This window comes from Centropristis striata, chromosome 16 (genome assembly GCF_030273125.1).
Source record: "Centropristis striata isolate RG_2023a ecotype Rhode Island chromosome 16, C.striata_1.0, whole genome shotgun sequence".
NCBI lineage: Eukaryota > Metazoa > Chordata > Actinopteri > Perciformes > Serranidae > Centropristis > Centropristis striata.
Window position 1 is genome coordinate 29,315,024 of NC_081532.1, and position 13,430 is coordinate 29,328,453.

The following is a 13,430-nucleotide window of genomic DNA, read 5'->3' on the forward strand; positions in this document are numbered from 1 at the left end:
TAGATTTGGTAGGAGCTAAGAGCGTATGTGCTGGCTCACATTTGCATCGGTCTAGATGCTGCACTAACCTGATATCCCACCAGACTACCCAGGGTACACTTCCGCTGTGTGGCAACCCATCGGGCGATGCTACTGGCCCCAAGTTTGCGTGGTTGGGTGACCACAATGTTGCATGAGGCATTTTTCTCACTGTAGTGGTCGAGAATGTACTGTGGCAACTGGGTGGTCTTGCCACTGCCTGTGGCTCCTCGAATGATTACTACAGAGTTGTTTTCTATGAGGGAAATCAGCTGGAGGGAGGCACATATAAATCACAAACAGAAGCAGACACATGTCCACAGTTAAAAATAGAAACCCATTTGTACCATATCACTGAAATAAAATACATTTAAAAATAAGTTATGAAATTGTAGAGCAGATGGGTGTGCTAAACTAAGCCACACATTATAATCTGCATTAAGAAAGTGCAGCTTAAATGACAGCATGACCTCCTAAAAATATACACCCACTACTCTTTTAGACAACAGAAGACCAGTGAATTTAAAGTAAGCTGTCGTTCTGCAACATTAAATGACATTGAGTTCATCTTGAGCAAACGGTAAAAGCTTAAGTGCACCAATGTCCTGAAGACATAATGGTCATTTCTGTAAGACTCCTAACATGACCAAAAGAGAAACTACTGTGGGGCAATGAGAGTGTACTTTCAGACCATCAGAATGTGCAGATTGTGGTGTTCGGATAGTACATTTTACCTTTTGTCTGTTCTTGGTTATGGGCAAGCTGGGATACTCGTAGCTTGCAAGTGGAGGAGGAGCAGGACCTAAGGATACAGAATCAAATGCATGAAAACAGGAGTCAGGGCAGAAGGCAGATTCGTGTACATCTGACTATGTAAGACAGTATGGTGTAGGAGAAGAAAAAAGCTAACACAAAGTTTAAAACTTACCCCTTGTATTTTCTGTTTTTTGAAACCTCCCTCCATCAGACTTTACATTTTTAGGGCTGCTCTTATCAGGAACCTCTGACGGGCTGAAAAGAAAAAAAGTAATTAAAGCAATTTTAAGCAGTGTCTAATTGTTGAGGCTCTAATATCAAATGAATTGCAATGAATTTCATCCTTTTTTCCCCTCACATGACAAAAACACAAATTAACTTACTGCAATCAATTTAGTTTTCTTCCATGTATTCATGTGATGAACAACAAGTCCTTTAAGAATAGTTTTCAGCAATGAATAGGTAGTCAGTGTCTCAGAAAGCGTAACTGCCAGTCCCAAGGAGCATGGTAAGAAATATACAATTACAGAATAAGGACGCTTTCACACCTATCTCGTTTGGTCCGGACTTTAGGACTTTTCAGTTTGATCCGAACCTAAATTCCAGGTGTGAAAGGTGCCCAGACCATGCTCCGCACCAAGGGACCAAAGTTTGGTCCGACCAAAAAAGGTGGTCTCAGTCCGGACCAAACGAACCAAGGTCCGAACTTTTTGCAGTGTGAAAACAACTTTTTTTTATAGTTCGGACCTTCGTATCAATGACAGGATTTTTTTTTCTTCTTCTGCTCTCGAATTACGGTACAGGAAGTTGGATTGCACGATTCTGAGCCGTTTCTCCTCCTCTCCGTTTTCTCTTGCTCATTAAGCTGGTGCTGCTGGTAGCAAAAGACCAGCAAAAGCATTTGTTGCGGCGATCTACCTGGAGGTGCAACTGCTTGTGTGTGACAGTGGCCGTGCAGCTGCATGCGTGCAACGGCGTGTGCGTTGCTCCGCGGCGCGCCTCAACAGGAGAGCACAATCACTAATAAGCGGCAAGGTAACACAAGACCAAGGACAAACATTTAATTGTGTGCACAACGGAGCTGAGGACAGCAGCAGAAACCTTCACTGCCACAAGACTGAAATAACGCATGGTAAAAGGACTCAAACGGAGTAAAAGGTGGTTGCTGGATTCATTTTATGGAAACACGTTAAGGAAGTAACACTGAGGTCAGATGCTGGCCGGCCTAACAACGCAGTGTAACCAAAACAAAATGAGCCGCGGAAGTACCCAGGGAGATGACGTGTCCAGTAGAATTGTCTTGTAAAGTCTGTTATTCCTTTTGCAGTGTGAAACCAAAACCAACAGGACCAAATGTATACAATGTAACAGAACACGGACCTTGGTTCGGACTTTCAGGTGTGAAAACGCCCTAAGTTGCATGTACTAAAGCTTTACAGTTTGGAAAGATTATCTGATTGCATTATTTTTGACTGATATGGCTATTGCAATATGATTCACAATATTGGAGGGAATTATCATTTTTGCATTATTATTCTCCTTTTCATAGAATATCTTAAAATCAATATGGTGAGATATTTTGCGAGGATAAGGAGAAATCAAGATGTTTCATAACTAACTAGTACTAATTCCAGGTGGAGTAACACTGAAATCATCTTTAAAAGTAAACTTAAAATGTAAGTTGACAGTGGGTGAAATAACCAGCAGCTCTGCCCACTTCATTACCATTTTAAGCATTGCTCATATGAGTCTCCTCTTGCCTTTCCCTCTGGTCAGCTCGACCAGGCCCACAGCACTGTATCCGGGATAGCATTCCCAGTTGTCTCTGTCTCTCGCCCTCTTAGTGGGGGGAGGATTTTATCGCAACAGCAGGCACAAACCCTGACAGTACTAAGAGAAGCTCAAATACAACACACCCACGGCTTGTGCACACACATGTACTCTCGCCCTCTTCCTTTCTCTCCAATGCACACATTTCGTGCAAGCTACAAAGCAGCTGACCTTACAACAAAAGCTGCACACTGCACTGAGGAGAGTGGGGTGAAAGGAGAGGAGAGGTGACAGCTCTTAGTCAGTTAGCAGTGTGTGACTAACTCTCCTGGAAAAAAGTCTGCATGACAGGAGCAGTGGGAGGGACGATAGGAACAAGACAATAACTATAACACAAAGAGGAAAAACGCTTCGAACAACCAAGACATTAGAGGATTGCTGCTGACACACAAGTGATGTGCTCCTTCGATGGCATTTGACACCAAGGGACGTAGTCGACAGCGAGTGAAGGAATGAAGTTTACATGGACTGACCCATGGAGACAAGGAGCTGGAGGCTATACTCTGTGAAAAGCTCATCTTTGCCCTATTTCTGAATATCTCAAAAAAGTGTCAGCCGTGCCAGTTTTCAACTGTAAGTACATCATTTTCCTTTCTATTCTCAGCCTGCTGTTTGTGTGATAATTGCTTCCTGCACATGCAGGAAAACCAGCACTGTTCCAGTACTGGAACCAAATAAGACTCCAGAAATGCTGTTTTGCAACCTTACGATGCATGAAGCTACACATACAGTTTTGTGTGCAGTGAGCCTGACCTCTGACCCTTCAAGCAGTAAGTAATCCATCAAAATCCCAGGTGGAGGCTGTATTGCATCCATCAGTCTAAGGGAAAAAAGCCAAACACACACCTGGGATATCCTGGAATCACAAAGTTTGACTTGAAACTAAAGCAATCAGATCAGCCATCAGGCAGGGACCAGAGGTCAGCTTGGTTACGGGGTGATCATCTTTCACTGTCAAACTTGAAACTTTAGTAATAAGACTACACAGTTATGGATAAAATGAGAATTAACGTGTTCTCACTCAGAGAACTGAGCTATAAATATTCAATGTATATTTTGTCAGAAATAAGGTTAGATATATTAATTCTTCCCTCTTATCATCACTAACAGGCAAATATTGATTTTGACAAATTTTGGCACATTCTCTTTTATTCACCAATACTCTTCTCTCGCATTATTATTTTTTTTATTTTTGCTGTATCTGCCTTTGTACAGATTGTCACATGGTCTAATGCCATCTTGCTATTTGTAGTTGCAACTTAGAGCAAAATAAGCACTTGAGTTTGAAGCACCAGAGATTCCAGCAAATTCAACTGTGTTAAAATGGTGCTGTGGGTCATGGCTTTATGGTCCAGAATAATAATTTCCGCTTCTTCAGTGTTTCAGGACTGTGTGCTGTGACTGCCATGCCCCTGTTCAGCTGGATGAAATGGTCCCACGACACAAGAGTGCAGGCTCAGAATGAAGCAGCACCTTTGAAGACGACGGGGGTGGTACCCAGTGGCATGTTGATCAGAGAGCTCTTGTGGCATGTAGAGGAACGTGAGCGGCTTGCGAGGGAGCTGGAGCGGGAGCACCGGATGGCTCACAGCACAATGGGTCTCCACTGGTTTCAGAAGTACCCCAGGTTAAGGACCCTCATCCCCACATCTGAGCTGCACCAACTAGAGTTCCTGTGTGCCCAGATTCCGCCAATCCACGCAGCCACCGTGCTCTCCAGGTGTTGGGTAGTGGCCATGTCATGGTCCATCCTCACATTAGTATGCTGTCAACAGTGGCTAGCTGCTGCTGCATCAACACAAGGCCTGACAGCAGGCAAAGCAGAGAAGACCCAAAGGGAAAGGGAGGCAGGGCAAGCTGCCAAGAAAGCCATTATGTGTTACTGTCACAGAGGCAGACGATGTAGGGTGTGAACATGTGAAGGTGAAGGATGCCCTGTAAGGCTGAGTGAAGCCAGACTGTCAGGGTTTCCACTCATCATCTCTATGTTAGCCATAATGATATAAAAAATGTTGTTCTACATGGTTGAGCACTGTGACCTACTTACTCATTTCCCATTAAATTCACTACTGGGTCACTACTGTGTGCTTACATAACCACACAGAAAAACATATTTAGTCAGAAATGTGTTAAAATGTGAGTACCATTTCCAAGAAGCTGTGTTGTTGTCCTAGATATACAATTCTTGAAACTATGAGACTTGAAAAATACACAATATTAGAAATTGTCAGTACAAAATGTCAGACACTGACACTGTGGTGATGCAAATCCTTCTACTTCAACAAGTGTCTAATTAACTCCATTGGTTGCATCCTTTCACAGGTTTCGTGAGGTGCTTGCCACGAACAGCATAAGGCCCTGGGAGCTGGCATCTGTCTTCAAGCAGGTGCTGAGGGATTTCTTGATCCAAAAGGAATATGAAGAGGAGAGCAACTTCTCTGTACAGCCAGCACAGCTCCGACCGATGGAGGCTTGGACCAGCCGCTATGTAATGAAGCAGGGCTTTGTCACACCCACTGTCCCCAACTGTGGAGAGCACCACCGGGAGGAGATACCAACAATCTCGGGATATGTGGATCGAGCCATGCGCCACTCCGGTTCGCTCTCAGTGGCCAACAGGGACTGGGACCTTCCATATTACTATCCAGTTCCTCTCAGGCCCACAGGGACATACAGCACTACACTGTGAGAGGACACTGCTGTGGTTTTGTGTCAAGAAAAAACTGTTATCACATCCACAGTATGAAGACAAGATGCAAAAAAAGTGATTATTTGTATTAGCTGTAGACAGATCATAGCTTGTGGCCAAAAAAACATTAGTATACAATGTATTGAACAGTTTCATTACAATGACTAGTTTGTCACCTGCTCTTTTTAATCCTTACTTTATAGACTGACTGACTGCCTGCAGCCCTGATAAAATCTGTTAGATTTTGTACAGTTGGGCATGATATTCAGAGGTATATTGCCAGAAGGCGGGGGTGATGTCATAAGCCACAGGATATGAAGATGTGTGACCTGGGCCAATGGTCCCATTTGTAGCTTGTGAGTTTTTTTTAAAGTCAAACGATGTACATTTGTAACTGCTTGTCACAGGCCAAGTGTGTTTGAGTTTCAAAAAGTTCAACCAAAGACTGATGTTACCCTCTCACATTGTTTTATCTGAACAGGTTTTAGAGTCCTGAAGAATTAAAACTATCAAGTTATTTAACAATTAAAAAAGCAGAACACTCTAAACTCTAAATAATTTGAGTGGTAGATTTCTTCTGTCAACTCCTAATTGTCAACCACCCTGTGACCCACAGGTTGGACACTGAGGTCATGGCTCTCCTCTGTATTTTTATTTTCTGAAAATGTGGGAGTTTTAGGTACCTCTGGAAATTGTACATATAAATTACAAAAAATAATCTCAATGGATGGTATGAGTGGATCTTTTTTTCTTTTTTAGGCTCAATATAGTACTTTCTGAATTCCTTGCTGTGTGGAGAAGCCAGGATATAGCCCTGAAACCATTAAACATGTTTTACTTTATAGGGATACATTTTTTAAAAACACCAAAATGTCCTAAATAGATCATGATTTTGGGAAACCTCATTTACACTTCCATGGTTTATGTGTGTCAAGATAAGTAAGCTTTCCTCTGTGACACACGATCACTGTATATAATATAATATAAAGCTAGTGGCATACATATAAAATGGTTGTAATCTTGACTTTTAGTTTGTCTGACACACCACGCCCACCGTCCCCAAGTATAGGGGCAGTTAGCCAATTAACTTGTTATACCCAGGGGGCAAAGTAAAAAAACCGACACGGAATGTTGTAAAAGGTTTCACACCAGAAATGATATCTAGGACCTTTAAGGATCACAACCTGGGTGGACAACCCGGTCAACTAGCTACTGGAAAGCTACAGGGGGCCAAAATCCCCCTTTTGGGGACATTTTCCTGGCGAAATTTTGTAAATGCAAATATTTAGGTACAACAAAGGCATAAATAGTCCTACAACTTTAAAATTTGGCAGAGAGTATCCTGACACATAGGGGAAAGCAGGAAAAAAAGATGCTGGGGTTTACTGCAACTCTAGTTTAAGATATCACCCTCAACATGCCAAAAAAGACAAAAAAAAGTACTGTTCGCCTGACAAATGCTCATGAAAATTCAAATTTTTCAACACTTTATGTTGAGTATCTATACCTAACATATATATAGAAAACTTCCCTAATTCATAAGCTTCCATTTGAGTCCAAGATGGCCTTTCTACTAGCTACTGGAAAGCCATAGGGTGGGTCCAAACAATGCAACCCCTATTGTGAAAAAAGAGTCAATTATGCGGATCAGACTCCATTCTATTTCTGAGTGGTTATTTGGAGATAGATTTGGAGAGATCATTCTATAAAAAACTGAGCCAACCTATCGAAAGAGCACAAAATACACTTTCAGATGATGCCTTGGTTAAGCAGCTTGGTTCCCACTAAAGCTACATGAGGGAACTGTGCATTTTGTGGTCTCCCCAAAATGAACAAGCAGTGCACTTGTGGTCTTCTGGATTGCTTGCTGTTCAAAATAGGTAAATATGCTTAAAAAAATTATTTCTTTATAAAATACTGAAGGATTTAAATTAATATTATATACAGAAGGACAGTATGTATGTTTGCCACCTATGCTAATTTTAGATTTTTTGATGTTTCAGAAACTGAGAACTGTTTCAGCTTGCTAGCAAGCTATTAAGCTAGCAGCTAACATTCAGCTAACATTCTGAAAGAAACTGTAAGTCCCTTGTACTGTATTTTTCATTTTATCAATATATATTTTATATATATATGTTTATCACTGATTGAGAGTATTCCATGTGATGTACCAACCATTTGTTGCAGTGCTGTATGGGATTGACATATGCTTCAATATATTTTTATAGAACATTATATTCAGTGGTGGCTAGTGGTGAAATTGATTGGGTGGGTTAACAAATAAATTATAAAGTAAAAGTAACTCTCTCTCTCTCTCTCCCTCTCTCTCTCACACACACACACGCGCGCCGTGATCCACCTCATTCATGTTAGCGCCTGCCATTTTTCTTCTTCTTCTTCTTCTTTTTCTCTCCCATCTTGTCATTGGTCTGAAAACAGCAGCATTGGGCTAAATGAAATCAGCCCAAATGACAAGTAAATCACGGGGGAGTGAAACGACACCTGTCAATAAGTTACCGGCCACCAGCCTGCTTCTAATTGGTCAGAACCGATCGGCCTGTGGGCTGAATGAAAGTAGCCCAAATGGACAGCAAATGGAGAGGGCGGGACATGGACGAGCCTGTCAATCATTTACACCCGGAAAACAAATTAGAGCACCCATTTAGAGATATCCATGTTTTCCTTTTAACTATTTGGTGCTTTTGCCACTTTAGATTTGACTAAAACTACATTACATTACATTACATTACATGTCATTTAGCAGACGCTTTTGTCCAAAGCGACTTACAGTAAGTGCATTCAACCTGATGGTACTAGACATAGACCACAGGAATCAAGTAAGTACATAACTTTAAGAGCTAACTGTCATTGCTACAGGAGTGCTATATGTTAAAGAAGAAAAGAATAGAAGAGAAGAAGAAGAAGAAGAGCAATTTTTTTTTTATTTTTTATTTTTTAAATATATATATGTGTTAGGTGACCATGGCTTAACCGAGGTATTGTTGGAAGAGATGTGTCTTCAGCCTGCGGCGGAAGATGTAAAGACTGTCTGAGGTCCTGATGTCGGTGGGGAGCTCGTTCCACCATTTGGGAGCCAAGATAGAGAAAAGTCTGGAAGTGGTTTTGAGGCGAGTTGACCCACGCAAGGTGGGAGTCGCCAGCTGTTTGGTTGATGCAGAGCGGAGAGGACGGGCAGGGGTGTAGAGTTTGACAAGGTCCTGGATGTAAGTAGGACCTGAACCATTAGCAGCAGAGTACGCCAGAGCTAGAGTCTTGAAGCGTATCAGCCACTGGTAGCCAGTGGAGGGAGCGGAGGAGGGGTGTTGTGTATGAAAATTTGGGAAGATTGAAGACCAATCGAGCAGCTGCATTCTGGATGAGTTGCAGAGGTCGGATGGCTTTGGCAGGCAGACCTGCCATGAGGGAGTTGCAGTAGTCCAGGCGTGAGATGACCAGTGCCTGGACCAGGACCTGAGCTGCCTTCTGGGTGAGAAACGGGCGGATTCTCCTGATGTTATGCAGCAAGAATCTGCAAGATCTGGTGGTGGCGGTGATGTTTGTGGAGAGGGACAGTTGGTTGTCAAGAGTCACGCCAAGGTTCTTGGCGGTTTCTGTGGAGACAACCACTGTGTTCTGGACAGTGATGTGGAGGTTAGTGGTGGAGGAGCCCTTCCCTGGGAGGTAAAGTAGCTCTGTCTTGCCCAGGTTGAGTTTGAGGTGGTGCGAGGACATCCACTGGGAGATATCGGCCAGACATGCAGAGATACGTGCTGCTGCCTGTGTTTCAGACAAACTAAAACTAAACTTTAAACAACAATCTTTTGTATGTTATTTAGACAACTATAACTTTCTCATCTTTATTGCATAATATAGGGAGGGCTTAGCCCTGCTAGCCCATTTATACCAGCCATCACTGATTATATTGTAATTTTTCACAATTTAATCCACTACTTTAAATTTACAATTATATAATTTGAGTAATTTCTTTGTATGTTCCTTCTTGTAGCAAGATGACAAGCCAGCCAAAGAAACGTGGGAGATATTGCCATGCGGCTGAAACATGGTCTGGTGGCAAGGGTTGTGAAGACAAAAGCACTGACTACACAAAGTGTATCATATGTCAAGGACAGTCTGATACATACCTACACTTTATTACTCCCATAACGAAATCCAAGTTTAAAAAAGCCATTAATGCGCGTCAAGATGAAGTCTTCCAAAGACTGCACCAAATGAGAGGAGCTACCAATATGCTGAGAAGAGACGTTCAGCTGATGTGAGTGCACAAGCATCAGATTTAGCTGATCCAGGATTCAGCTCCTCACACCATGATGTCAGGTTCACCAGGCGAAACACTGAAAAATTTAAATCCAAGAAGAGGTCTATAATTTGCAATAAGCAGTGGCTGCGAGGAAAGGAGCCAACCTCTTTGGTATCCTGTAGCAATGACAGTTAGCTCTTAAAGTTATGTACTTACTTGATTCCTGTGGTCTATGTCTAGTACCATCAGGTTGAATGCACTTATTGTAAGTCGCTTTGGACAAAAGCGTCTGCTAAATGACATGTAATGTAATGTAATGTAATGTAGTTTTAGTCAAATCTAAAGTGGCAAAAGCACCAAATAGTTAAAAGGAAAACATGGATATCTCTAAATGGGTGCTCTAATTTGTTTTCCGGGTGTAAATGATTGACAGGCTCGTCCATGTCCCGCCCTCTCCATTTGCTGTCCATTTGGGCTACTTTCATTCAGCCCACAGGCCGATCGGTTCTGACCAATTAGAAGCAGGCTGGTGGCCGGTAACTTATTGACAGGTGTCGTTTCACTCCCCCGTGATTTACTTGTCATTTGGGCTGATTTCATTTAGCCCAATGCTGCTGTTTTCAGACCAATGACAAGATGGGAGAGAAAAAGAAGAAGAAGAAGAAGAAAAATGGCAGGCGCTAACATGAATGAGGTGGATCACGGCGCGCGTGTGTGTGTGAGAGAGAGAGAGGGAGAGAGAGAGAGAGTTACTTTTACTTTATAATTTATTTGTTAACCCACCCAATCAATTTCACCACTAGCCACCACTGAATATAATGTTCTATAAAAATATATTGAAGCATATGTAGTGCAGCCTGTCTCAATATACTCACTCTATTCTTTACTTGTGCTAAATACAGTATAGATGTTTCATCGTGTACATCATGGTGTGGCATCAATCCCATACAGCACTGCAACAAATGGTTGGTACATCACATGGAATACTCTCAATCAGTGATAAACATATATATATATATATATATATATATATATATATAAAATATATATTGATAAAATGAAAAATACAGTACAAGGGACTTACAGTTTCTTTCAGAATGTTAGCTGAATGTTAGCTGCTAGCTTAATAGCTTGCTAGCAAGCTGAAACAGTTCTCAGTTTCTGAAACATCAAAAAATCTAAAATTAGCATAGGTGGCAAACATACATACTGTCCTTCTGTATATAATATTAATTTAAATCCTTCAGTATTTTATAAAGAAATAATTTTTTAAGCATATTTACCTATTTTGAACAGCAAGCAATCCAGAAGACCACAAGTGCACTGCTTGTTCATTTTGGGGAGACCACAAAATGCACAGTTCCCTCATGTAGCTTTAGTGGGAACCAAGCTGCTTAACCAAGGCATCATCTGAAAGTGTATTTTGTGCTCTTCCGATAGGTTGGCTCAGTTTTTTATAGAATGATCTCTCCAAATCTATCTCCAAATAACCACTCAGAAATAGAATGGAGTCTGATCCGCATAATTGACTCTTTTTTCACAATAGGGGTTGCATTGTTTGGACCCACCCTATGGCTTTCCAGTAGCTAGTAGAAAGGCCATCTTGGACTCAAATGGAAGCTTATGAATTAGGGAAGTTTTCTATATATATGTTAGGTATAGATACTCAACATAAAGTGTTGAAAAATATGAATTTTCATGAGCATTTGTCAGGCGAACAGTACTTTTTTTTTGTCTTTTTTGGCATGTTGAGGGTGATATCTTAAACTAGAGTTGCAGTAAACCCCAGCATCTTTTTTTCCTGCTTTCCCCTATGTGTCAGGATACTCTCTGCCAAATTTTAAAGTTGTAGGACTATTTATGCCTTTGTTGTACCTAAATATTTGCATTTACAAAATTTCGCCAGGAAAATGTCCCCAAAAGGGGGATTTTGGCCCCCTGTAGCTTTCCAGTAGCTAGTTGACCGGGTTGTCCACCCAGGTTGTGATCCTTGAAGGTCCTAGATATCATTTCTGGTGTGAAACCTTTTACAACATTCCGTGTCAGTTTTCCAAAAAATATGGGTTTTGCCCCCTGGGTATTAGCTAAAATTCTCCATGCTGCCACCCCAAACATGTATGCGCACTATTGCATTTTTTACACAGTTTAACAAGTCCGTTAGTGACTACGACTTTAGAAAGCGACACTTGCGGCCGATAATACTTTTTTAGTATTTAACTTTTTTTTTTTTCAATGCTTTATTGTAAATGACAAAAATAAACATTTCTGGCACGTTTTTCACAGTACATACCTTGCATAAGTGTAGAAAGAATGCTAGGGTGAACATCAATCAACAGTAAAACTTATAATAACATCAAAATTGTAAATTCAGAGCAACTGAAATAAAATAAAAAATACAAAAATAAAATACATATAAAACAGTCTAAATGTTGTTTTCAATAAGGGGGATTCGAATTAGTTTTAACTGTTCATTTCAGTGGGAGCATTTTTAAAGATATATCATTTTTGTGCCTTTGTTATTGTTATAATTTTTTAGAGCTTTTAAGTACAATTTGAATTAATTCATTAAGACAATAAATTTGGGGGATGATTTCATAACTATTCTTGTGGATGAAAATTTTGCTAAACAAAGAATACTGCAACATAGTTAATCGTTTTTGTTTTGCAAAAGCATACCGAAAGTGACATCGTCTCTAGAGACAGCAGCTGGAAATAATATAATTTTTTGTTACTTTTTTTGTATTTAAGTGAACAGGTGCGGTAGGAACAAGGTCGCTAGCTGGCACGAGGTTAGCGAGCTTTAAGCTAACGTTACTTTCAAACTCAACGCGCTCACCTGGTCTCTTTCGACGATGCTTCATCCGGCTTTTTGTCAAACACCTCTTCTGTGAGTTTGATGTTAGCAAACGTCGTCCCCGAGGTAAACCAATCCGAAATCTGTTCTGCAGTGAAGACTTTCTTCATGTTGCAGGTGTTTTTATTTATTGCATCTTCCAGTTGAGTCTCTCGGTATCTCAGCAACATCAGCTACGAGGATGAAGCGCGTGGGGCAAGTGAGGAATACGCTCTACGTCACCCCCTGGCGGTTGGACTACAAACCGCAAGCAAAGTTAATGAACACCTGCAGAAGTATCGCCTGAGTCATTTTTTCAGGTTTTACAGGAAACACAAAAAACTTCACCAACAGTGTAACATATGACATTTATTGATAATTTCACTCAAAAATGATGTAACAAAGGATGGCTATTGGCATAGTAATAACACTGTGTGCAAATTATGTAACTTAAGAGAAATAAATGACTTGGGCAATTTTTTGAACATGCCATACAAGATATGGTAACACTTTATTTTGAAGGTGTCTACATGAGTCACACAAGCCTGTCAGAAACACGACATGACAAGTATCATGAGCATTAATGTTACCTCAAAGTGTCATTAATGTTCATGACACGCTCATGTCACTCCTATGTAGAATAAAACATTGATAAACTAAACTGATAACTAAACAATCTCCCTCTAGCTCTTCTTTGCTGGATTCTTATCTGATGCCTATGAATGTAGCAAATTGTCAAAGTGATGATCTTAAAGGGGTAAAATCACATGATCTGATCAACTGAGGATGTAGGCAATTTTACCATAGGTGGCTGGCGTCATGAGATGATTTAGGCAAAAAAAAAAAACAATTTTGACAAAAAATGACTTAGGTGATTATTTTAACAGTGTGACAATATGCTGCATAAATGAATAAGTATAATACACTGTTTAAAAATGGATGTTGAAATCTGTAAATTATTATAATGGGACATTCTAAGGTATTTTTAAACAGTATTACTCAATTGCTTGATGGTCTTAAATTAATTCTTTGTTAAAAAAAAAATA

The 13,430-nt window shown here is 40.6% G+C and overlaps 2 protein-coding genes across 3 annotated transcripts in view; one reads left to right on the forward strand and one right to left on the reverse strand.

Moving 5' to 3' along the window:
* Positions 1 to 12,609, reverse strand: part of tdrd9 (tudor domain containing 9) — a 28,003-nt gene extending 15,394 nt beyond the window's left edge. For both annotated transcript variants that reach the window (XM_059354009.1, XM_059354008.1), the window contains exons 1-4: positions 12,388 to 12,609; positions 947 to 1,029; positions 753 to 820; positions 69 to 290 (exon numbers count right to left, since the gene is read on the reverse strand). In XM_059354009.1, the coding sequence (XP_059209992.1) occupies positions 69 to 290; positions 753 to 820; positions 947 to 1,029; positions 12,388 to 12,575 (561 nt within the window). In that variant the 5' untranslated portion in view covers positions 12,576 to 12,609. The remainder of the gene's footprint in view (positions 1 to 68; positions 291 to 752; positions 821 to 946; positions 1,030 to 12,387) is intronic.
* Positions 2,902 to 6,258, forward strand: rd3l (RD3 like). The gene is made up of 3 exons (XM_059354014.1): positions 2,902 to 3,177; positions 3,983 to 4,324; positions 4,927 to 6,258. Exons 2-3 carry the CDS (start codon positions 4,011 to 4,013, stop codon positions 5,291 to 5,293), a joined length of 681 nt encoding a protein of 226 aa, XP_059209997.1. The 5' UTR covers positions 2,902 to 3,177; positions 3,983 to 4,010; the 3' UTR covers positions 5,294 to 6,258.
* Positions 12,610 to 13,430: the final 821 nt, after the last annotated feature.